At 37.2% G+C, this 24,915-nt stretch overlaps 1 protein-coding gene across 1 annotated transcript in view; it reads right to left on the reverse strand.

The window, feature by feature from the left end:
• Positions 1–3,895: 3,895 nt before the first annotated feature.
• The window catches only part of PCGF6 (polycomb group ring finger 6), a 29,173-nt gene continuing 8,153 nt past the window's right edge, over positions 3,896–24,915 (reverse strand). Inside the window, exons 7-10 of the mRNA XM_019636415.1 lie at positions 24,550–24,577; positions 16,764–16,862; positions 11,001–11,087; positions 3,896–5,118 (exon numbers count right to left, since the gene is read on the reverse strand). Coding sequence (XP_019491960.1) covers positions 5,062–5,118; positions 11,001–11,087; positions 16,764–16,862; positions 24,550–24,577 — 271 coding nt within the window. The 3' untranslated portion in view covers positions 3,896–5,061. The remainder of the gene's footprint in view (positions 5,119–11,000; positions 11,088–16,763; positions 16,863–24,549; positions 24,578–24,915) is intronic.

A 24,915-nucleotide genomic window follows, 5' to 3' on the forward strand; every position in this document is an offset into this window, starting at 1 on the left:
CTATGTCTTTTGATTGGAGCATTTAGCTCATTCACATTTAAAATGATTATTGATAGGTGCATATTTATTGCCATTTTGTTATTTGTATTTCTGGTCTTCCTGGGTTAGCTTGTTTTCCCCTTTCTTCTGTTTAAAAAAGCCCTTTTAACATTTCCTGCAATGCTGGCTTGGTGGTAATGAATTCCTTAAGCTTACTCTTTTCTGAGAAGCTCTTTATCTCTCCTTCAATTTTAAGTGATAGCCATGCTGGGTAGAGCGACCTTGGTTGTAGGCCTTTATTTTGCATCACTCTGAATATTTCCTGCCACTCCCTTCTGGCCTGCAGCGTTTCTGTAGAAAAGTCAGCTGTTAGACTTATAGGAGTTCCTTTGTATGTAACCTGCTGTCTTTCTCTTGCTGCTTTTAGGATTCTGCCTTTGTCTTTAATCTTTGCCATTTTAACTATGATGTGTCTTGGTGGGGACCTGTTTGGGTTCAGCTTGTTTGGAACTCTCTGCACTTCCTGGGCTTGTGTGTCGATTTCCTTCACCAGGGTAGGGAAGTTTTCAAGTCATTATTTCTTCAAATACATTCTCAATCTCTTGCTTCTTCTCTTCTCCTTCTGGTAGTCCTATGATGCAAATGTTGTTGTGCTTGATGTTGTCCCACAGGTCTCTTAAACTATTTTCATTGTTTTTTAATCTTTTATCTTTTTGTTGTTCCAACTGGGTGATTTCTGCTATTTTGTCTTCTAAATCATTGATCCAATACTCTGTTTAATCTAATCTACTGGTGATTCCTTTGAGTGTGTTCTTTATTTCAGTTATTATATTCTTTAGTTCTAACTGGTTGTTTTTTATGATTTTTCTATCCTTCTTTATGTCCTCACTAAGTTCCTTAAACATTCTAATCACCAGTGTTCTAAACCCTGTCTCTGAAAGGTTGGATACCTCTGTTTCATTTAGTTCCATTTCTAGAGGTTTCTTCTGATTACTTGGGACATGTTTCTTTGTTTCTTCATTCTGGCTGTCGCTCTGTGATTGCTTTGATGTAGTAGATAGATCACCTAGAAAAAAAAAAAAAGAAAAAAGAAAAAGGTGCTCTCCGCCTGCTTTAATCTTCAGACCACTTGCTCAGCAATGGAGAGACTCTGGGCGACTCAGCACCAGCTGTTGGGGGGGAAGGGCTCAACGCATCATGCACCGGCCTCCCTCTCAGGCTTGCAGTGAGCTTCCCGCAATTAGCTGCTGTGTGCTCTGGAGCCGTGTTCACCACCAAAAATCCTCACAGGTTGTTGCAGGCTGTCTGCTTGCTGCAAAAAACCCTCTGTGTCCTGCGGAGGTGGGGGCCAGGCACCATGGGCTCTGGGTGCCTCTGGAAACACAGCTCTAAGTGGGTGAGGCAGGCCCCCAAGGCACCACAGGATGTGGTCAGTGGCCCCCACTATGTCAGAGCAGCATGCTCTCCTGCACCGGCAACCAGCCCACACAAACCCGCCAGGAAAGCCCCGGCCAGATCACACAGGTGCACAGGTCATAGCCCAACATTCCCATGAAAACTCCCTGTCTCAGCCTGTCCTCATCAGCCGCTCGCAGATCAGGCTGAGCCACGCAACAGCCAATCGCCAGCCTGGCAACTCTGCATGTGCAGTGCAGAGCGGAGACCCAAGGCGGCTAGCACACTCCTGAGTCTCAATGAACAGCCTGTTGGATCTGGAGTGCGCCTGCCAGGCGTTTCCCTGGCTATGCAGCACAAGCAGTGTGGAGGGTGGGGATCCAAGGCCGCATGCGCACATGCACATACACCCTCCTGTGCCAATCCCACCAGACAAATGCGGTCCGGTACCTGGCCCTCTGTGGGAGGGCCCAACCCTGAAAAAATGGGGCCCTCCTGTACTCGTGTGCATGCTTCACACCAGGGGAACAATGGTCCCAAAACCTCCAGCTCCCAAGCCAAAGGCACTCAGTTGAGTCCTTTCCCCCAGGCTCCTGGTCCCCGCTCACACAGCCACTCCCTCCACCAGGGACCGGGCGAGTGCTCACCAGCGAGCGAGTCCGTGTGCCGGCTTCACTGGTTCTCTAGCTGCTCTCAGCCTCACCGAGTTGAGCAAAGAGAGTCCTCACTAATTTCTACTGCCAGCTATCGTGGAATTCCTCTTCCCGGCAAATTAACTCTGGGCTGGTGAGCTCGGTGTGGAGCTGGAGGGTCTCTCCCCCAACCGGAGAAGCCTCCCCACCCCTGAGGTATCCCTCACGGGGTTCGCCCTCTCTCATCTCCACCCATCCTACCGGACTAGACGTGGCCTCCTCTTTAAGTCCTTCATTTAGAGGTTCTGTTCATCTAGTGTTCAGGGGACTTCCAAAGTTGAATGTTGTATAAATTATTTGTAATTTTGGTGTGATCCTGGGAGGCAGTTAGAACAGCGTCTGTCTATTCCATCTTACCCGAAGTCTCTTGGGCATTTGTTCTTGTTTGTGCTTTTCCCTCATCTAATCTTTTATCTTCTTATTTAAAGACAGCTACCAAGTATTGCCTCCTCACCCCTAAGTTTTCACTTCTCCAAGTGAATCAGAAGCTATTGCTCAATCTTTTTGTTTTTGGTTTCTGGGTCCCACCTACTGTTTCTTATCCCATTGCTCTCCCATCTGTCAGTACCTTTGAGGTATGCTCCCCAGAACTGGACACAAGATGCACTGGAGGTTAGAAGTATAAATTCCCTCGATCTGAAACTATATTTCTGTTCATATAGCCCAAGGTCGCATTGATTTGGGGTTACAGATATGTAAACCAATCTAATCAGCACTTAAAATAGTTTACTGCCTGGTAGTAACAACAGGCCAAATAGATATAACCAGATAAAACTTAGTTCTTTGCGATTCTTGGAGGTCAAGTTCAGGAGAGAGGGGGGGAAAAAGGGTAGAGTTCTTTGTAGCTCTGATTTACCAGTATCCGCCTTTACAATTCTGAGATATGTGTAACCCAAAGGCTGTGAGTTCCTTGAAGGAACTCCCTTAATTTTAATCTTGTCCATATAATGTCTAATAAATGGTAAATTCTTTTGTCTTCTTCATTGCATAAGTGTTTATAATAACATTTGGTATTCTACTTAAAAATGAGTTATCATTCCACGTTACTATAATTTATAACTTCAGAGATGTTGGAATGTCCTGTCTTTGTATGCCTGAGACCTTGGGCCACACCAGTTCATGCTAACAATGTGATGTTTGGTGAATGCCTATTTTCTTATTCCTGGGGCCTATGTCAATGCTGGGGTCTCAATGGCTGTCAATCACACGGGTACTGCATGCCCAAGCGACCGACTCCTAGTAAAAACCCTAGACACTGAGGCTGATGGGAACTTTCCTGGTTGGCAACATTTTGCACATCACAATCACTGCTGGGAGAATTAAACACTGTCCCTGTGTCTTCCTTCACTGGAAGTTTGTGCCTTGGTTTCTCCAGATTCTGCTCTATACATCTTTTCCCTTTGCTGATTTTAATCTGTATCCTTTCACTGCACTGTAATAGACTATCACCATGAGTATAATAGCTTTTCTGGGTCCTGTGAGTCCCCATAGTCCTGTGAACCATTGAACCTTAGTGTGGTCTTAGAGATTCCTGACACACATGTTAACATGGGACAAGAATACAAATATTAAGTAATTTGTGCAAGAAACATTTAAGAGGCAATGAATTCCATAGTTGCTATTCTGTCTATTGTCAAATGCACATCTAGTATAATCAGTTAAGGTAAAGATGTTTATAAAATAGCTATTTGATGGTAAAGTTGAACTTTGATCGATACCTCCTCTCTTAAAGAGTTTGGGTTATTTTTGGGTGGTGAGGAGAGGTTATTTCTTTAAACCCACAATAAGCAAAAACATTTCAAAATAGGTTAAAATAAATTTTTATTAAAAATTTTTAATTAAATGTTAGGAGAGTTATACACAATTCACAAATTCTTTACAAAAAAATTGCCAATCCTTACCCAACTGTAATTGTTTCTATGCAGACTTGGAAATTTTACAGTAAAATAGGGTATACAAAATATTTCTTTTAGAAAGCTATCACAATGCTAATCTAAGGCAAAATAATGTTTAAAACTGAAATCTCTGTATGCAAGAGCGTGAGGTCTCAAACATCCATATTCTTTATCCCAGTGACAAAGTAGTGGAAAAATGAACATTAAACTGACTTACTGAGGAAACAATGAATGAGTATTTATTCTGTAAACTTCTCAATTTTTTTATTACTTTCAGAAGCAGTGTCATTACAAAGTTATTAACAGTCACACTATATACTCAAATAAAATGTTAATAAAATTAACATTCAAGGAATAAAAATATTGTTGCAAAGAGGCACCCCTTATTGTAAGATATGTTCAAGAAGTCTTTATTACACTGAAGGCTTATGTATGGGCCATAAACCCTGCAGGAGACAGTTTTTCACACAGAATAATGAAAATTTATCCCTTTTAGAAGTGAATAACATCTCTTTAGTAGTGTTGCTAGTAAAAAAAAAACCAAACCAAAAAAACCCACAAAAAAACATAAAAAGTTCAAAATATGATGGCAACACACAAAAGTGGCCAATAGTTTTGGTCTTTGTCTGAGAGGTACAGTCTATATGTAGTTTAACAAAGACTGTCTTTTAATTTTCAGCTCAAAAGCATACTTCTTTCCCAAAAGGATAGCTGCTCAACCAATACCATTCCAGAGTGCAGAATCCAAACCACCAACTTGAAAGGAATATGGCTCAACAAAGAATAGTAACCGACTTACATCAAAGATGAAGAAGCAAAATCAATGTCAAAGAATTTGAAATCACAAGGAATTTAAAAATTCAATTGAAAACTTCCCCCTGAGCTATGGATGCTTTTTAGATATAGTCTCTAGTAAAACGGATGCATTTCATCATTCCAAGTTGTATTTATAAATGTTACGATGCTTGGTGCTGAAAATAGGTAAGTTATATCTCAAACAGCACAAAGTGGTAGCAATTATGTTTCGTGAAAATCTTTGGTGAGATGCAATCCTGCAGAAGCCTCCTTATTTTGTTTCTCTGCTAATAATCCTAGAATCTTCAAGTAATTTTCAGAGGAGAAACCACAAGACCATAATGAAGGACCAGCAGACCATCCTGAGAAGAAAAGGGAAAACAAGTGTTTTGCCATTATCTGACAAATAGTTATGTAAACAATCAAGCCAAAGATGGTATGTTTTTCATAACCCAACACTAATGTGAAATTCTTTGATTTAAAGAGAATAAAGGGTTCAAGATAAATAAACTTGCTTCTTCACTCACCGTATCACCAAACACTTCCTGACAATGTGCCTTTTTTATGACTGTCAGGAGACAATTCTGAAACTACTAGGTATCCATAGTTAGCCAGGATTGTTTATGGCTAAGCAGTTCTCGGAAAAGAGATACACCTTTCCTCTGCACAGACTACTGAACAGACCACCCAGGCATTGGGCTTCTTTAAAAAGAGACTCAATTATCATAAAGCATCATAGATCTGCTAAGAAATGAAACATTTACTTCCACATAAATGCAGCTCACTACTATTATAAATAAGAAAACTTTGGAACTCTTATCCATTTAATATATCATATACCAGGGTGCCAAAAAAATGGACACTTTGGTCAGTGTTGCTCAAGCAGCAGTTCGCGGTAATCAGAAGTGTCTGGACGCTGATGGGAACCACTTTGAACACCTCTTGTTATTGCAGAAGTCAAATGTGACTTGCATTCATCTTTGTTATTGATATATAGTGAGCATTACAATTTTAGTAGTTTTCCTTTCTTAAAATGTGTATACATTTTTTTTAAAGATTTTATTGGGGAATTGGGGGAGGGGAACAGCACTGGGGAATTGGGGAAGGCAAACAGACAAGATGCTGTCCTTTTTGTTCTTCAGTCTAGCTGTGGAGGACGTTGCTTCATTGCACTTTTCCCAGGTGAGGCAGATTGGTCTCCAGCCACTGGACGGCCGCTCATGGCGGCTCTTGGCAGCTCACCCGGGCTGCCGGCCGCTTACGGCAGCCCCGCTTCAGGTTGAGCTGTTGCTCAACATCTTAGTTGTAGAGGGCACAGTGTCACTGGTCCTAATGTGGGATCCGAACCGGGGCCCTGCTGCTCAGCGCTGGCGTCCCAAGCCAACTCTTAACCAACGCACCACTTGGCTGGTCCGTGTATATATATTTTTGGCACCCTCTGTATTTTCCTTTCTCCTTGAAGACTGGTCAGTACAATTTAACCTTTCTTTGATATCCAGAGTCATCATTATGAACAGTAACTAACACAGTGAAGTCCTCAGTCAGGGGTTGTTGGGCAACTTAACCCTATATTAAATGACGCAGATACTGTGTTTCTGAGTCCTTTTATTTGTTTTTTTGGGTTTCTATCTCCTCTCTTGATAGCAGTTCTTCATTCTTTGTGCTCTCACCAAGGCTGCATCCAGCAAGCAATCCACCATTTTAAAGTACTATTTCTAATCTATTATGGACTAGAAAACTAGCTAAAAAGGAAGACTCATTGGGGAAGTGTGCCATAAGCAAATGGCCTATTTTGAGCAACATAAGGGAGTGATGTCACGCATGCCTTGCATTTCCAATCCTACTCTAGCTTTTAGTCTTCTTCTTTGCTAAGCTTTTCCATGGCTCCACTTCCTCATTTCTCATTCACTACTCAACCCATTGCAATCTGGCCTCTGTTCCTGGCAACTCTAGTGAAAACTCACCAGAATTCTAGAAAAAGATTCACAAATTAAAATCCCACAAGGGCCAGGAAAGCAACATAAATGAATATGAGTTAAGATACGTTAGTCAACAGGGACTGTTGAGACCAGTGGTAAACCAGAGAGCACATGCCTAGCTAAAGGAATTTAAACTAAAAAATATTTAAAAACACAGAATAAGGGCTGGCTGAGTGGAGCGTTGGTTAAGAGTTGACTTGGGAGCGCCATGTTGGATCCCACATGGGCCAGTGATGCCGCGCCCTCGACAGCTAAGATGGTGAACAACAGCTCAACCTGGAGCTGGGCAGCCATGAGTCGTTGGCGATGGCGTAGGCTGCAGCGGGGCTGGCTGGCAGCAGGCGTGAGCTGCGTGAGCCACTGTCCAATGGCCAGCGAGCGACTGCCTCACCTGGGAAGAGAGCAATGATAATACCAACAGGTGCCAGTGAAGCAACATCCTCCACAACTAGACTGAAGAACAAAAGGACAGCAACTTGTCTGTTCCCCTTCCCTGATTCCCCAATGCTGTTCTCTCCCCCAACTCCCCAAAATCTTAAAAAACAAAACAAAACACAGAACAAGCCAAATAATGCATAATCCCATACCATATTTGGCCATGGACTGACAGATCTGTTCTTGGCTAATTAGCCTATCAAACTAAATGACTTTGTATTATAGCATAAATAGAAAGATTCTACTAACGTTTTTACATGAATACAAATTACATTTTACATAATATTTTTTGCATATAGTTGTTTCAGAAATGAAAGCATCACTTGGAAAACAATATATTGATATGCAAAGATATAAAACTGAAAGTATAGTTTACAAGCTGTATTAAAAATCTCAAAACAGGGCCGGCTGAGTGGCACGTTGGTTAAGAGCTGGCTTGGGACGCCAGCTCTGAGCAGCAGGGCCCCGGTTTGGATCCCACATAAGGGCCAGTGATGCTACCCTCTGCAGCTAAGATGGTGAACAATAGCTCAACCTGGAGCTGGGCTGCAGCCCCTGCTGCAGTGGGCTGCCATAAGCTACCGTGAGTGGCTGGCAGCCGGTGTGAGCTGCCAAGAGCCGCTGTGAGCGGCCGTCCAGAAGCCGGCAACCGATCTGCCTCACCCAGGAAGAGCACAATGATCACAATGCCAACATGGGCCAGTGAAGCAACGTCCTCCACAACTAGACTGAAGAACAAAAGGACAACAGCTTGTCTGTTCCCCTCCCCCAATTCCCTAATAAAATCTAAAAAAAACCCAAAAACTCAAAACAACTTTAATACATGTATAAAATCATATTTTATGAAATGAGATACTTATAATTCAAATTTATATCTGTCTATATTTATATTCCATATAAACATATATGAATATATAAATACTATTTATATTTTAAATTTAGATGTCTCCATTCTTAAACTATACAACCAGGATGAGTTTTCTAAAACATAAGTCAGATTATGTTACTTCTGTTCTTGGCTTAAATCTGTCTCATCAATAGTTTCTCACCTAACTCAATTAAAATCGAAAGTTCACACTAAGGCCTTAAAGTTCTACATGGTTTTAGTCCAACTGCCCAGATCTCAGCTCCTCCTATTCTCTTCAAAGGTTAAAAACAGAGTGACCAGATGACCCAGAAATTCCACTCCTGGTTATACACCAAAGAGAAATAAAAACATGTCCACACAAAAACTTGTAGATCAATGTTCAAAACAGTACCATTCATATTAGCCAAAAAGTATAAACAACCCAGATACCCATCAACTGATGAATGGTTAAAGAAAATATAGAATATCTATGTGTGTGTGTTTGTGTGTTACGTGCCATTCAGTCAGCTCCAGCTCCAGGCCACCTATGAATGAGTGATGTGCACAATGTCGTCCTCAACAGCCCTGCTCAGCTCCTGTGGACTCATGCCTAAGGCTTCTTTTATGGAGTCAATCCATCTCATATTTGGGTCTTCCTCTTTTCCTGCTGCCTTTTATTGTTTATTATTGCCCAGCATTATTGTTTTTTCCAAAGAACCTTGTCTTCTGGTGATGTGCCCAAAGCAGGACAGCTTCAGTTTTGTCATTTTTGCCTCCCGTGATGTTTCAGACTTAATTTGCTCTAGGACCCACTTGTTTGTCTTTCTGGTGGTCCTGGGTATCCATAGGGCTTTCCTCCAACACCATATATATATCAAATATATCAAATGAATCAATTTTTTCCTGTCAGCTTTCTTCACTGTCCAACTTTCAGATCAGTACATAGTAACAGGGAATATGAGGGTGTGGATGATCTTAACCTTGGTCTTCAACGACACATCTTTGCTCTTAATGATCTTAACTAATTCTATTGCTGCTCTTCTGAATCTCAGCCTTCTCTTGAATATTGAATATTCATATAACATAATATTGGGTTGTCAGAAAAGTCATGATGTATTTTTTCTGTGTTTTTGTTGCAAAAATGCATCATGAGTTTTCCGACAACCCAATATTATTCAGCCACGAAAAGGAACAAAGTACTGATACATACTAAAACATGAATGAAGCTTGGGAACATCATGCTAGGTAAAAGAAGTCAGTCACAAAAGACAAAATATTGTATGAAATATCATACAATAACATTATCATATAACAAATATCATACAATAACATTTATATGAAATATCATGAATAGATAAATCCAGAAATACAAAGTAGAGTAGTGGTTGAGAAAGGCTGGAGGACTGGGGTTATATAAGGAATGAGTACTAATGGGTATGGAGTTTCTTTTTGGGGTGATAAAGTTCTAAAATTGATTGAGTGGTATTTCATAACTCTAAATATTCTAAAAATCACTAAATTGTATACTTTAAATGGGTGAGTTATATGACATTAATTATATCGCAATAAAGCTATTAAAAAAAAAAGACCTCTCTGAGGATGAGCGTAGTGTTCTAAATCTCAAGGGGTTTGCGTTAAAGAGGTATATGTCTTTGTCAAAACTCATGTATTTCATTGTATGTCATTAAATAATATATATGTATGTATGCACATAAGAATGCCTGTGTATATTCATTCTGCTTCTTCCAAGGAACTGCATAATGCACTCTAAAAGATAATTCTTATAATAGTCTGTATCTTATTTTAAGTAGTTCACTGAGTATAAGCAATTATATGAAAACAAAGAACTATATGTCTAACAAACAAAAATTTGTTTAAGCTGAGAGCTGCTTATGAAATCAATACTTTAAAATATTTACTAATATTTTAAGCTTCTCAGAGCCATATAGCTCTTAAAACAATTTATTCTAGGTTCAGTGATACATTAGAATATGTGAATCTTTCTTTTTATCATGGAAATTTTTTTTTTTTTTTTAAGATTTTTCTTGGGGAATTGGGGGAAGGGGAACAGACAAGTTGCTATCCTTTGTTTTTTTGTTCTTCAGTCTAGTTGTGGAGGACGTTGCTTCACTGGCCCAAGTTGGCACCATCATTGCGCTCTTTCCGGGTGAGGCAGATCAGTCACCGGCTTCTGGATGTGAGCGGCTGCTGGCCGCTGGCTATACACGGTAGCCCATGGCAACCCACCTGCCATCGCCAGCGACTCATGGCAGCCCAGCTCCAGGTTGAGCTGTTGTTCAGCATCTTAGCTGTAGAGGGCAGTATCACTGGCCCTCATATGTGGGATCTGAACTGGGGCCCTCTGGTGTCCCAAGCCAGCTCTTAACCAACGCGCCACTTGGCCGGCCCTATCATGGAACTTTTTAAAAAATGTACTTGCTTTTCATTTATCCTGACTAGATTTCACATTATATATTCTCACTCATATTACATGCTAATTAAAACATCAAAATAATTACCATGACTTCTTATCTATTGAGCAAGAAATGGTATGTGAATCTCTAAAGTCAAATGGTCTTCAAAGCTACACTGCAGTGCTGGACAGAGAAAAAAGAGCAAGGCCTCGACAATCAAACAACCTGAGGTTTGAGCCATGGCTCACCCACTCACTCACTGTGGTCAAGTTACATGTCCTTTCTGTACCTCAGTTTCCTTATCTTTAAAATGGGGGAATAACTGAATAACTATGTTTTATACCTGAAAATAATGTATATATTAAACTTTATCTTAAAAAATATTTTAAAAAATAAAATGGGGGATAAAATACCTATGTCTAGAATTATGAGGAATAAAACAGCTTATCCATATAAACCATTTAGAAAAATGCCTAACACACAGTAAGCATTTGATAAATATTAGCTTTATTTACAATCCAGGCAATTTTAAGAAAATTGTAGAATATGTCTTAACATCTAAGACCTACCTGCATTGCTGCATCACCTATTGCACGTCGAATTTCCCTTAGAGTTTGATACCGTTCCAACAGGTGATCACCACAGATGATATCTACCTACGGGCAAATAAAAGTATCAGATGCTTTACTGCTTCAAAAAGCACATGAGGAAAAAAAAGAAAAAAGAAAAAAAAAAACATGAAAAAATTAAGACAAATCAACATAATTATTTCCAGGCTACACTTCACTATTTTGCTTTAGATTGATGAAACACTCTCAAGAAAGATTTTAGGAACATTTTACAAAAGTCAATAAAGTAAAATGAAAAAAGCATTAAAGGACATAGCAAGATAACAGCATAGTACAGCCAATATTCAAAATAATTTCCTCAAATCTCTGAGAGTAAGTTAAAATCATATTTGATATATTCCAGCATAAGGTGCAGGAAAGTACATTTTTAAAAAAGTTCCAGGATAAAATGATTAAAAGGGTATACAATGCTTAAAAAAGGCAATCTTTAGTTATTTGAATAATTCTCTTACAAGGAATAACTCATTTTCCAACAATGGAAAGTCTAACCCTGACATAAAGTACACACCATGTGAACTATTTTATGGATGGAACAATCTTAACAAGGACTTTTCAGCCCTTCAGTAATGTCAAAGCTCTAAGATAAATCTATTTTTATAATGAATGACATTGTTATATAGTTATATACTATAACGTAATAAGATTCCAGTATAACTACTTGCTAAGATAGAAAATCAAATCTTTAATCTCTGTCTTTCACTGAGTGCTCTTTTCCCATTGCCTTAAAATGGGATTAGGTCCTCAATATCTTATTAATATATATCACTTAATTGTCTCCATCTCATAACATCCCTATTTAGCTTATGGCATGAAATTTCTCCTTGTCCTTTAAACCAGAATATCATCTCTGACTCCTATTTCTCCTTTTCCTTTCTTCTTACATGCAATCAATGATGAAGTTCTGTGCTTCTTGGTTCATAATATTGTCTATCTTAAGTTCATAGCATTCCTTTAACTGCATCCCCTAGGCTTATGCCACTGAAACCAGCTTCTAACCAGATTTCCTACCTTCAAGGTCTGTTTACTCTAAAAATTCTATACACTGCCAACATGTTAATCTCCCATTTTAAAACCTTCAGCAAGGTTGGGGAAGAATAGTAAAAGCAGTTGCATTTAACTGAGCAGCCACTGTGTATACCATATGGTATGCTATATTGACATACGCGTGTTACCTCCTCATTCATCTTCCCATTCCGGTGAGCTAGGTATTATAATCCCCATTTTACAGATAGGAATACTAAGAGGTGAAGGCATTAAACTTCCCTAGGGTCACAAAGCTAGTAAGTAGCAAAGTCCAGATCCGAACCCAGGTCTGTCCCCAGGTCTATCTTTCTCCAAGCCTAAGTGTATCTCAAGATTCGGCAAACTTTTTCTGTAAAGGGCTAGATAATAAATATTTTATGCTTTGTGAGCCATAGGTTCTCTACTCTACCATAGGTCACATCTACTCAATTCTGCCATTGTAGCATGAAAAGAAGCCATGGTATGTCTGGGTTCCAATAAAACTTTATTTCTAAAAACAGATGGCAGGCTAGATTTGGCCCATGAGTCATAGTTTGTCAACCCCTGTGCTATTTCATAATGCATCATCTCCGATCAGTAACAATTTTGTGTTTCATACTTACCAGTTTTAAAATTGGCAGAGCAATACTTGTTTGCAAAAGGACCTGAAAGCAACAATAGCAGATCTTGCACACTGAACTTAGATCCATAAAAAATTAAAGAATTTGGAACTCTCATTATGTTTTTATTATGTATTGAGCAATGCAGAAACCATCACTCTTAGTGGGCTTTACCACATGGTATACATTTATGGTTTACTAGATTTTTCTTTTGAACTTAATCTTAACCCCCAGAGGTTGGCCAGTTACTAACAGCTTAATGTGTACGGTTCTAGATGCTATCTGTGCATACAAGGTTTGTTTTTATAAAAATGGGATTATGCCACATATTATTAGTCTACACATTTTTTTTTTTAAGATTTTATTGGGGGATTGGGGAAGGGGAACAGACAAGCTGCTGTCCTTTTGTTCTTCAGTCTAGTTGTGAAGGATATTGCTTCACTGGCCCATGTTGGTATTATCACTACGCTCTTCCCATTGAATGGCAGCTCACGCCGGCTGTCGGCCACACACAGTAGCTCACGCCAGCCCACTGCAGCCTACACTGTAGCCGGTGACTCTAGGTCGAGCTGTTGTTCACTGGCCCTCATGTGGGATCTGAACAGGGGCCCTGCTGCTCAGAGCTGGCATTCCCAAGCTAACTCTTAACCAATGTGCCACTCGGCCGGCCCCTAGTCTACAAATTTTTTATTTAAAAAAACAAAACCTTAATATGCCATGGACTCTTTTGGAATTCATAATTAGCTCTCTCTCTCACAGCTGCATAATGTTCCAGTGTATAAATATATCATAATTTACATATCCATTCCCCTGAGAAATATTTAAATTGTTTCCCATTTCACATGCTGATTTTCAAAGTTACTTGCCTGTAAATATTTCATAAATTACTTCATTCAAATAGATTTCCATCCCTGAGGGTCCAACAAACATGATCTACATATTTGGTAATTTGCTAGAAGGACTCTCAGAACTCAGCATGATCACAGCTATGATTTATTATAGCAACACAGCAAAGACACACAGCCAGATCAGTAGGGGGAAAAAAATGGAGGTTGTGTCTGGAGAAATCCATGCAGAGGTTTCCTATGCTCTCCACTCCCACCAGGAGGAGATAACACCCTGAGTCCTTTCTCTAGTAGTGGAAATGCAGCCAATCGTGCAATGTTTCTGCCCAAGAAAGCTAATTTAAGGTTCAGAGTTTAGGGTTTTTATTGAGGGCTGGTCATGTTGTCATCATTTTCTGCTTAGCAACTACCAAATTCCAGACTCCCAGAGGAAAGTAGGTGTTCATCATAGGTCCATTGTTTGTACAGTCTAGGCACAGTGAAACACCCTTATGAGTTGGGAACTTTTCATATTAGTGCAGATAACAAGCCAAGTTCCTAGATGCCAGGCAAGGGCTAACCCTGTAAACAGGCCCTTCTAAACAGAGAAGACTCAGGTGTTTGTTAACTCTTTTCTGAACTATCTTTCTGCCTTCTGGAATGTCAAGTCTTAGACAGAAAGGATAACTATAATATTTCTGAATCTCAGAGCAGAAATCGGCATGTGAAGGTAGTCTTAGGGAAGGGAGGAAAACCCCTTCTCTTTTTAAAAGCCAGCTCACACCACAGCTTCCAAGCCAGGATTTTTTTTACCACACTGGCTCATTCCTCTTTGTTCACACATACTCTTATGTTTGAGAAAATGTTCTTTTTTTCTTTGTCTGTCTAGCAAATTCCCATCCATTTTTCAAATCCATTATTTCATCCCTTCAGAGTTAAAATCATTTACTCTGTGCTCTTGCTGCACTCATCTCCTATTGTCATTTAGTTGTTTACTTGTATATCTTTCCCACACAACTCTGAGTCCCCTGATGGAGCGAATTTTCCGTTTTATCTTTGTACTCCTAAGGCCAAGAACAGAGATGCTTCATTTAGTACCAATAGATAAATGAATGGTAGGGATACACCATATGATACATTAGAGTCTCTTTAAAAAGATTTGGAAACCATTTAATAGTAGGTTTATGGTCATATACTAAATAAACAAAAATTAAAAAAGAACCCATCTTTTAAGATGGAATTAATTATGGTAGGATTAACAACAAAATCTAACATCACATCTTTTATATAAAGAATTTTTAGTGATCAATGCTATATATTTTCTAAATCTCATTTCATAAAAGCAAAATAAGGGCTGAAGATCAAACAGTGCGCAGAAGAACACACAATAACAACAATAAAACAAAATACAATAAGACATCAGTGAGTTCAAAATCAATCAATGTAATCCAGAGGCACGGGGGTGAAAGAAATTTATTCAGTAATTATTGATTTCTTATTTTGAATTAACTTACATCTCTTTTAAGAACACATGATCTATATTTTTTATCTTTTAGAACTGTTTTCCTTTTAAATTTTGATCCGCCACAAATAACTTTAAAGGTGGTTCATCATTAGTTAACAGTCTCCTAGTAATCATCCATTCCTGCTAGTAAATAACCATATATGGAGGTCATGTATCTGTAAACAAAGCACACATTTCCTATCTGGGACTAACTGGTTGAAAGAAGTTAGCATAGCAGGCTCAAGTGACTGTATTCACCAAGAATTTTATTTTGATTAATGGTTAACTAGCTCAATGTTTTGCTCATATGAGAAATAATTCTCTTTGCTGTCTCTTGGATTTACAAGGTGTAACAATTTTAGACACGCATTAATAGGTCTGCATATTTGACAATTCTCTGTTCCATTATTTTAACATTTTGGTGAAATAATAATTTATGAATGTTACCAGCTACACAGTACCTGAATAGGAAAGAAATATTTATCCAGAGAGGCAACAGCTGACAAGGAAAATTAAAGGCTGAAGTAAGTTTTTTATCATTTTATTTCCAAAATGCTAAAAGCCTTGGATTCTATGATACGAGGAAAAAAACCCACATTTAGCAACCAAAGCTCTAAATTTCTTAAAACACCAAATGTGAAACTTATAAATGGTAATTGTGCTCTGATCAATATCTAGCCACAGAGGACATAATCTATATCCTAAAGGAAGACCTCTTGGGTGCTACATTAGTTATTCTATACAATTAGGTGCAAGTCTTCTGATTTCTGCTTTTAGAACTAATAGACTATTATGGGATTACTCACAATTATTTGTCCAGGAGTCTCTAAACAGCTATCTATTTCTAACCAAAAGACTAAAAATAACTTCAAATACGCTATGGCTACAAGGTGATAGATAAGTCATTATTAGCTTTCAGTTGCCATGAGATACAGCCAGCATCTGCTCAGTAGAAGTCACATTTCATTGGATTTAATGTATACTTAATACATATCTACTATTAGCAGATGTTGGTACTAAAAACACTAGCAAAATTTCAGCCAGCTTTAAAATATTTATTAACTTAACCAACAGCAGATAGCTATTTTAGATAAAAATTATTCTATGAAATTTTATACATGATGAGAAATAACAAAAATCTCTTTTAAATACAACTATTATAAAAGCAAAACTATACAAATGTGCATTTTCACTGGCCCACGCTACAAGAACTATGAGTATATTTAGACTTTATGTTAAAAAATACGTGAGGATTGAGGTTTTCATCTTATAACAATAAAAAACATATTATATAGCTCTGATGGGAGATCTTTCTCAATCCTTAAAAAATAGGGTCTATATAAGATATTTCATTTTTCTAGGTGTCTTGTGCTAGCTTGTTATACTTGAGCAATTGATAAATGCAAGGCTGTCCTCTGAAGAGAAGTGGATGGATAACAGGAAATCTCTTGCTCTCCTACCAAAAAGGAATAGCTGGAACTTAGGCTCTAGAAGCTCTTTAACAGCTCTCATATCCTCAGTTTTTCTTTGACACCAATAGATGGTCAGCAGTGGCAGTGAAAAACAGACAGTAAGTTAAATGTGATTAAAGTTGGGGTGGGAGTCACTGTGTACCAATATCAATTAGCATTTATAATATCTACAATAGCATAAGACAAAAGCTAGTGCATGAAATCCTAGAGACAATTCTTTCTTCAATTTGCGTAAGGAAACCTCACAACTTCACCTGAACTTGTACATGCATGTACTCTACCTGACAAGTTGGATCAAGATCCATTTTTCTTCTGAGGAATTTTTCTACATGCCCAATAGTTGCTTCTCCTGAAACTCGTACGAACTTCTTTTCCAATGGCTAAATAAATAAATAAATATTTTTCAGATGAAATATACAAGAAATGTATAAACCTTAAAGCAAACTTTATAGCAAAGATGATTCAACAGACTTATGAAAAATTACTATAAAATCTGAGTTAATTTACCTATCAAAGAAGAAATAATTTTCCTGCTTAGCTTCCCTTCTCTGAAAAGTATGGTAACCAATTTTTTTATTAGAAAGGCTTACTGGTTTATTGTAATAGCTCATCAAAAATAAAACAGAGTAAAATTTATTGACAGAGAAAGAATACCCAAGATTAAATGTCTGAAACAACCTGGTTTAACAAAAAACTGCAAGAAAAATAAAAGACGGGGGAGGAAGTGCTAAACTAAAAAAAGATGTAAGGGCTATAAAGAGATGTATCAACCAGTTACAATGTGTGATCTTATTTGGATCCTGATTTAAACAAACCTACAAAACAATTTTCATGAGACAATCTAGGAAATTTAAATAGTACGTGGATACTTGATTAGGTTATTACTGTTAATTTTTAAAATTATAGTATCGTTATTATGTTTGTAAAAAGTCCTTATCTTTTACAAACAAATTCAATTATTTACTGACACACAGTTTGGGATTTGCTTCAAAATTATATGGGAGAAGTGGTGATGGCACAGATGAAATGTGATTGGCCATGAGTTTATAATTATTTGAGTGATATGTACAGGGGTGTTCATTTTACTATTGTCTCCTTTTGAATGAGTTTGAAATTTTCCATAGTAAAGGGCTCTCTTTTTTTTAAGTGGAAAATAAAAAGATTAACATCAAGATATATATGGTTGGAATCTGATCCAATGGTCTGAGGTAACAGGTGGAGAGACCGCAGGGTTTTAAAGTAGAAACTAATGCTTACTCAGCCACTCTGAGGCAATTTTAAGGAGGATACTATCTAATGCAAATGAAAAGCTGAGGTAATTCAGAACTAAAAGGATATCTGTCAGAAAAATTTGAGCAGTGTTTTTCTAGCTCTAGCAGACAGGGAGTCCAGAATGGCTACCAAGAGGATCTAGGAAGGTGAGGCACACATTTGTTCCATAACAGCACTCAGTTTTCTCATCCGTAGTTTGGTTTCTAAAGACCTTTCCTGACAATAGATCTGTCCCTTATTACCATAGGGTAGTAATACATAGCATAGGTGTTAAGTGCAGGTATCCAAGAGACAGACTGCCTGGTTTAAACCCTGGTTCTGCCACTTTTTAGCTGCAAGTCTTATGGCAAGTTGTTGAACCATTCTGTGTCTCCATGTCCCTATTTGTAAAATAGAGATAATATAGCACCTACCTCATAGAATTACCATGAGGAAAGTGATATAATGTATAATGTATGTAAATAACTATTCACAATTCCTGGCACATAATAAGCACTTAAGAGTTATTGCTGGTGTATTGTGATAATTTTGTTCTTTATGTGAAGGCATTTAACTCTTATAGAGAGCCTAGTTGTTACCATGATACTGATATAATACAGACAAAAATGGCAGTTCCCTTTCTTTTAATGCAGATGTAGGAATCATCTCACAAAGCTAAGGTCCTCTTAAAAAGGAAATATAGCAGTGCCCCAGGCTGAGTTCCCAAGAAGGTACCTCATTGTAGGTGGCACTGTGTGACTCGCATAAGAATCCAGTCAGGTGCCCTGAGAAGCTGCTCTCCTGAATCATCCAGACAGATGCCTGCTTTGCAACCAGTGCATTTCTGAAGGTCAGTTTCCAGGGCTTACCATCTCAATAGCAGGCTTCAGGTATACCAGCAAAAAACAGTCCAATTTCTCTCATTTCTTAATTCCTGGTGAGCACTTTATCCCAAGGGTTTGTTAAAATTAATCTAGCTTAGCTAAAGTTATCACTACTGTATACTTTTTAGATCACCCAGAACAGAATTATGAGATCTGCCAATACCCAAAAGAAAAAAAGTTGGTGTTGGTGTTCAAAACTAGGGTTTCTCATGTGGTTAACCTTAGTCCTCATACCCCAGGCTCACAAGTGAACAGGATTTTCTTCCCCATACAAATCAGATCCAGCTTTTTTATAAGACAATTTGTTTTTTGTGTTAAGGCTTCAAAACAAGCTCTCACCTAAATAGTTAACTCATCATTTTTTCTGTTATGCCTAACAGCCTCCTACCATCTGCAAATAAACAGGAAAAAAAATTTCACAGGATTCTACTTCTTTGAAATCAAGCACAGCAATCTTCCCTGTCATCTATAACACAACAGATCATTTGCTAAGTTAAAACAATAAGCTAGTTTAAGATCTGTAGGGAGATTTAAGATGTTCAGTTATTTTTTGGCTTTAGATAATGCATACCACTAAAAATGTCTTAAAATGACGGTATCAACTCATAATTATATTTTACCCAGAAAAAATTCCTACCTCTGTCAACTGAAAAGGCCTAGAAACAGTTACCAACCCAGAAGCAAAGTGAACACCTAGCAAACAGATGGTGATATTGAAATAGCACCAAAAGGAACTAGGACGCCTTGGAGGAATGACTGATTCCGTCCACATCTAGGGCAAGAGACGTACAAGTTGAGCATGAAACATCGTGTCGCATCAGATAGCAAGGAAACTATCATAGGCTATGATACCTATGATAGGACAATTTGAACATCAATAAGGATAATAGCCAAAAAAGATTTAAACCACACGTTTAAATCCATGAGTTCATATTAAAGTAAAAACAAAAACAATACTTAAATTGGTTATGACTGGAGTATGTTAATGAACCAACTCATTATGTTCAATTTGGTAAGCAAAGGGAAAGAATCAAGCATTTATCCTGCCTTTCCCATATGAACTGTACCACTGGTTAACCAAATAGATAAAGCGAAGTTTCTCTCTTTAGAAGTATTTCAAATAAAAGGAATGATAGCAACATTTTTCAAACCCTATTAAATAATAGGCTTAGCCATTGAGCACCAATGGCTACTAACATTACACAATAACCAGATACTATACGCCTTCAGATGGACAAAAACAACACTACCTATGAAGTTTCCTTGCTCCCCTCAAATCAAACCTGCTGATCAACACTCAGACTTAACTACCAGTTTATGGGAAAGACAGAGGACAGAAGAACATGTTAAATTATACCACAGAGATACAACATCAAAACCCAATCTCAAGGAAACCATAGGACAAATGACTCAGTTTTGTCAACAATGACTTGCAAGAAAAAAAGAAAAACTTAAACAGATTTAAAGACCTATCAACCAATCACAATGTGTGTAAACTTTACTTGGACCCTAAACTTAAAATATTAAAAAAAACCCAACAACAAAAGCAACACCCACTACAATTGAGACAATTAAAAGTTTGAATACTGACTAGATATATGATAATAAATTATTAATTTTTTTCATTTACTACCCTCAACCTTTAGAAAAATGGCGAATTTACAAAGTTGTAGGAATAGCACAATGAAGACCCAGATAATCTTCACCTAGTTTATGAATTGTTAGTATGTTGCTGTATTTGCTTTATCTCTTCTATGTACGTGTGTGTGTGTCTGTGTGTGTGTCTGTGTATATATGTGTGTGTGTGTGTGTGTGTGTGTATATATATATATATATATATATATNTATATATATATATATATATATATACACACACACATATATACATATATTTATTTTCTTGGACCACTTCAGAATTATTTGTAGACACTGAGATATTTGATCCTTAAACATACCAGCAGTTATTGTCTCAGTATAATGGGATTCTCCAATATAACTATAATATAACTATCAGGAAATTTATGGAAGTATTCAGGAAATTTAACAATACAATGCAATTTCTAAATAGGTCCAAATTTAAATTTCTCTAGTTGTCTTAATAATGTCCTTATTTCAATCCAGGCTGTAATGCAGAATCACACATTGCATTTTATTGTCATGTTTCTGTAATCTCCTTTAATCTAGAATAGTTCTGCCACTTTATTTTTATCTTTCATAATACTGACATTTTTGTAACTTTTTTGGGGTATGATACTTGGTCATTAAAAAAGACTCATCTTTTAAGAATACTGAAATATTTACAGATGAGGTAGCAAAATGATGGGGCTATGTTTCAGAATAATACTAGAAGGAAGGTAAGCAGATGGAGATATAAAACAAATTAAATTGGCCATTAGTTAATTGGTAAAGCTAGGTGACAGATGCATGGAGGTTCTATTTTGTCTACTTTTCAGAATGTTTAAGTTTTAAAAAATGATGCCTGGGAAAAATTATCTGGACAATATCACTGCTTTGTGAAACATGTTTTAATTGAATGTAGCAAATAGGGTTTACAATTTCTACGCCACAGATCTACATGGTGAAAAGTTTAACCAGGACTCATCCTAGTCAAACATATTTATTTGAACTCAAAAGACAAGGTATAAACACAGCTGTTTAAGTAGAGAATACTAAGCTATAATATCAAAGGCTGTAACTAGAATGCTATTATAAATACAGAATTAAAACAAAAAACAATAAGCTTGCCAACATGTTAACGAAGTATAAAAGGCTGTTTTAGCAAAGTAAAAACAGTCACAAAATAAATTAACAGGATCAATTTGTTTCTGAAACAATACATTCATCACCTCTCATAGACATAAATCCTGCAAATTAACATCTGTATCATCAGTAATGTCTCAAAAACTGTGAGAGAATAGTATAATAAACTCCCATATGCCTATCACCTAGCTTTATCTACTCAAGGACAATCTGTTTTAAATACAAGCCACCCATTTCCCACCCCAACTATTTCTTGGCCCCCATTCCCCACATTTGTTTTGAAGCAAGCCCCAGAGATATCATTTCATTTGTAAATACATCGGTATGTATCTCTAAAAGAACCCTTTTTAAAAACATAACACCATTATCATACTTTAAAAGTTCTTGATATAAAAAAATAGCTAGTATATGTTCAAATTTAACCAATTGTCTCAATTTTCTTACCTAGAAAATCATTTTATTGTTTTTAGAGCTGACATTAGAGAATAAAAATAAAACAAAGAGCTCATGAAAAAAAATGTAATAACCAATGATGGATTCAAACTAAAATTCTAATTTATGCATATATTTTTACCAGATGTTTTTGTATTCTCAAAATGTATACACTATATTACAAATAATGCTTCTATTCAAAGTTTTCATTGGATCTTAACTTATTTTTAGAAAATTTAACAGCTTTATTGATATAATTCACATATCATTAAATTCACCATTTTAAGTATACAATTCAATGTATATTTACAGAGTTGTGCAACCATCACCACTATCTAATTTCAGAACATTTCATCATCCAAAATAAAACCCTATACCAATTACTAGTCATTCGCAATTTCCCCTCTCCCCTGAGCCTCTGGCAACCACTAATCTATATTCTATTTCTATGAATTTCTCTGTCCTGGACATTTCATATAAATAGAATCATATAATATAGTCTTTTGTGCCTGGCTTCCCTTCCTCCCTCCATCCCCCCCTCCCTTTCTTTCTTTTCTTTCTTTCTCTCTCTCTCCCTCCCTCCCTTCCTTTCTTTCCTTTTTTTTTTTTTTTTAAAGATTCTATTGGGGAATGGGGAAGGTGAACAGTGTTGGGGAATTGGGGAAGGGGAACAGCCAAATTGTTGTCCTTCATCTTAGTTGTGGAGAGTGCAGCTAATTCAGCTCCAAATCCAGTCGCCAGTTAGCAGCTGTCAGCTGCTCAGCTCAAGATGCTGTGTACAATCTAGTTGCGGGTGGGCATAGCCCACCATCCCATCCGGGAGTCGAACCGGCAATCTTGTTGTTAGGAGCATGTGCTCTCACCAGCTGAGCCACCCTGCCACCTGTTGGCAGCTCAGCAGCAGCAGCTCAGCTCTGGCGCAGCTCACTGGCCCATGTGGGAATAAAACCGGCAATCCTGTTGCTCACAGCTTGCACTCTTAACTAACTGAGCCACTCGGCCGGCCCCTGTGCCTGGCTTCTTTCAATTAACATAATGTCTCAAGGTTCATCTATGTTGTAGCATGTATCAGTACTTCATTCCTTTTTATTACCAAATAATATTCCATTGTACGGATGTACCATATTTTATATATCATCAGTTGATGGGTATTTGGAATGTTTCCAATTTGGGGCTATTATCTCATAAATTTTTTAGTTTATTTTTCATTCAAATCCAGATAAACTCCATACACTACAATTAGTTGATATCCCTTGAGTTTCTTTTAGTCAATATATTTTATCTACATGTTCCCTCTATACGTCCCCTTTTATTTGCTGAAGAAGCAGAATTGTTTATCCTGTAGTTTCGCACTATCTGCTGGGTTGTTGGAAAAGCCATGACATATTTTTTCTGTTTTTCGTTGCAAAAATGTGTCATGACTTTTCCAACAACCCAATAGATTTGGATTATATTCCTTCAATGTCATTTAACATATTTCTTTGCCCCCTGGATTTCCTGTAAATTAGTAATTAAATCTAGGTGTGTAATTAGCTTCGCATTTTGGGGGGAAGCGGGGTAAAAACACCTCATGGGTGGTATTGTCATCATATTTTTTAGATGTGTGAGCATCAGAACTACATAAATAGTTTAGGTGCACATGTGCTTTTGTGGAAATCAATAGGCTAATATTTCAGTTTAATTTCTAGTTCTTTCTTCATGAGGTTTTAATCCTCTGTTGACTTGTCTAGCTACTGTCCAGGTTTCTGGACAGATGGTTTCAGAAATTCTAGTAGCATATGACACTGTATTTGTCCCATATACAAACCTACATGCCACTTTTCCCACCCACCACACTACTCTGAGAGAACTTCCTAAAGTTAATCACCTTACGTTTGATATTTTACAACTTAAAAGGGGTTCAAAGTTACCAAACTTAAACACTGCATTTCCTCCATCCCGCTGATCTCTGGGAAACATCTATGATATATTTCATCCACAGAAGTACCCATCTTTTCCTATGCTTTAATTCATGTTTCTAAGCCATTGTATACACAAAACAGTACACCCAACCAAATGTAACTTACCCAAATTTTAGTATAGACTTTGACAGTCACTGAAAATCCAAACAGATTAAAGTCACCTTTTTAAAAAATATATATTTACAACCCCAAGTAACTATAAGGCCTACAACTCCAAGTAACTATAAGGCCTGATTTGCCTCTTTTAAAAAGCTACCTTTTCTGAATAACTAATACCATAGAAGCTACAATGTGTACAATGGCACCTGTGATACTGGAGCCTTTAAGACAACTCTGAACTTAAGTAAGTTACAAAGGAGTTCATTCTTACCTCTACATGTTCAGTAAATGATTAAAGTAACAAGTTAGGGCAGGTTAACTTGAGCCAAAAATGTTACATGCAAATAAAATTTTAAGTTCATACCTAACTCTAAATGCCAACTATGCAAAACATGCTTTGAAACATTTTTTTTATCACCAAATTAACATAGCATTTAGCTTTAGACTTTTGAAAGTTACTTATTTTCCCTTAGACCATTGTTCTGAATTAATAACAAATCCCTACTTAACTCTTTTCTCATAAACCTATTATGAGATTATTGAATGTACTTTGTATTTCAACAATTTTTATTTATACTTAGTGTAATTGAAGACAATCTCCATACGATTGCTAATCTGACTCTTAAATTTGTATGCTACAAGGTCATCTTGTAAATTAATAAAAAATAAAAGTAAAATACCTTAAAAGGTCCTGTGCCTTCATTAGCACTGAAAAGTGAAAGCAAAATTAATCAATAAAATATTTTAAACTATATGTTTAATCACATAACACAGAAAAATAACATGAATATATTTGCAGAACATCAATTTAATTCCAAAACATGGTCACCTAACCCTTTAGGAAATAAACAAATGCAGTTAATTGTCATTTCTGCCACCTAGTGGTAAGGCAAAGGCAGTTTTATCCAGTATTTTATACTACTTTGTATATACTTCCAGCGTTAAAGGTATATTCTTTTTTTTTTTTTAAGATTTTTATTGGGGAATTGGGGGGATGGGAACAGTGCTGGGGAATTGGGGGAAGGGGAACAGACAAGTTGCTGTCG

This window comes from Hipposideros armiger, unplaced genomic scaffold (genome assembly GCF_001890085.2).
Source record: "Hipposideros armiger isolate ML-2016 unplaced genomic scaffold, ASM189008v1 scaffold_28, whole genome shotgun sequence".
In the NCBI taxonomy this organism is placed as follows: domain Eukaryota; kingdom Metazoa; phylum Chordata; class Mammalia; order Chiroptera; family Hipposideridae; genus Hipposideros; species Hipposideros armiger.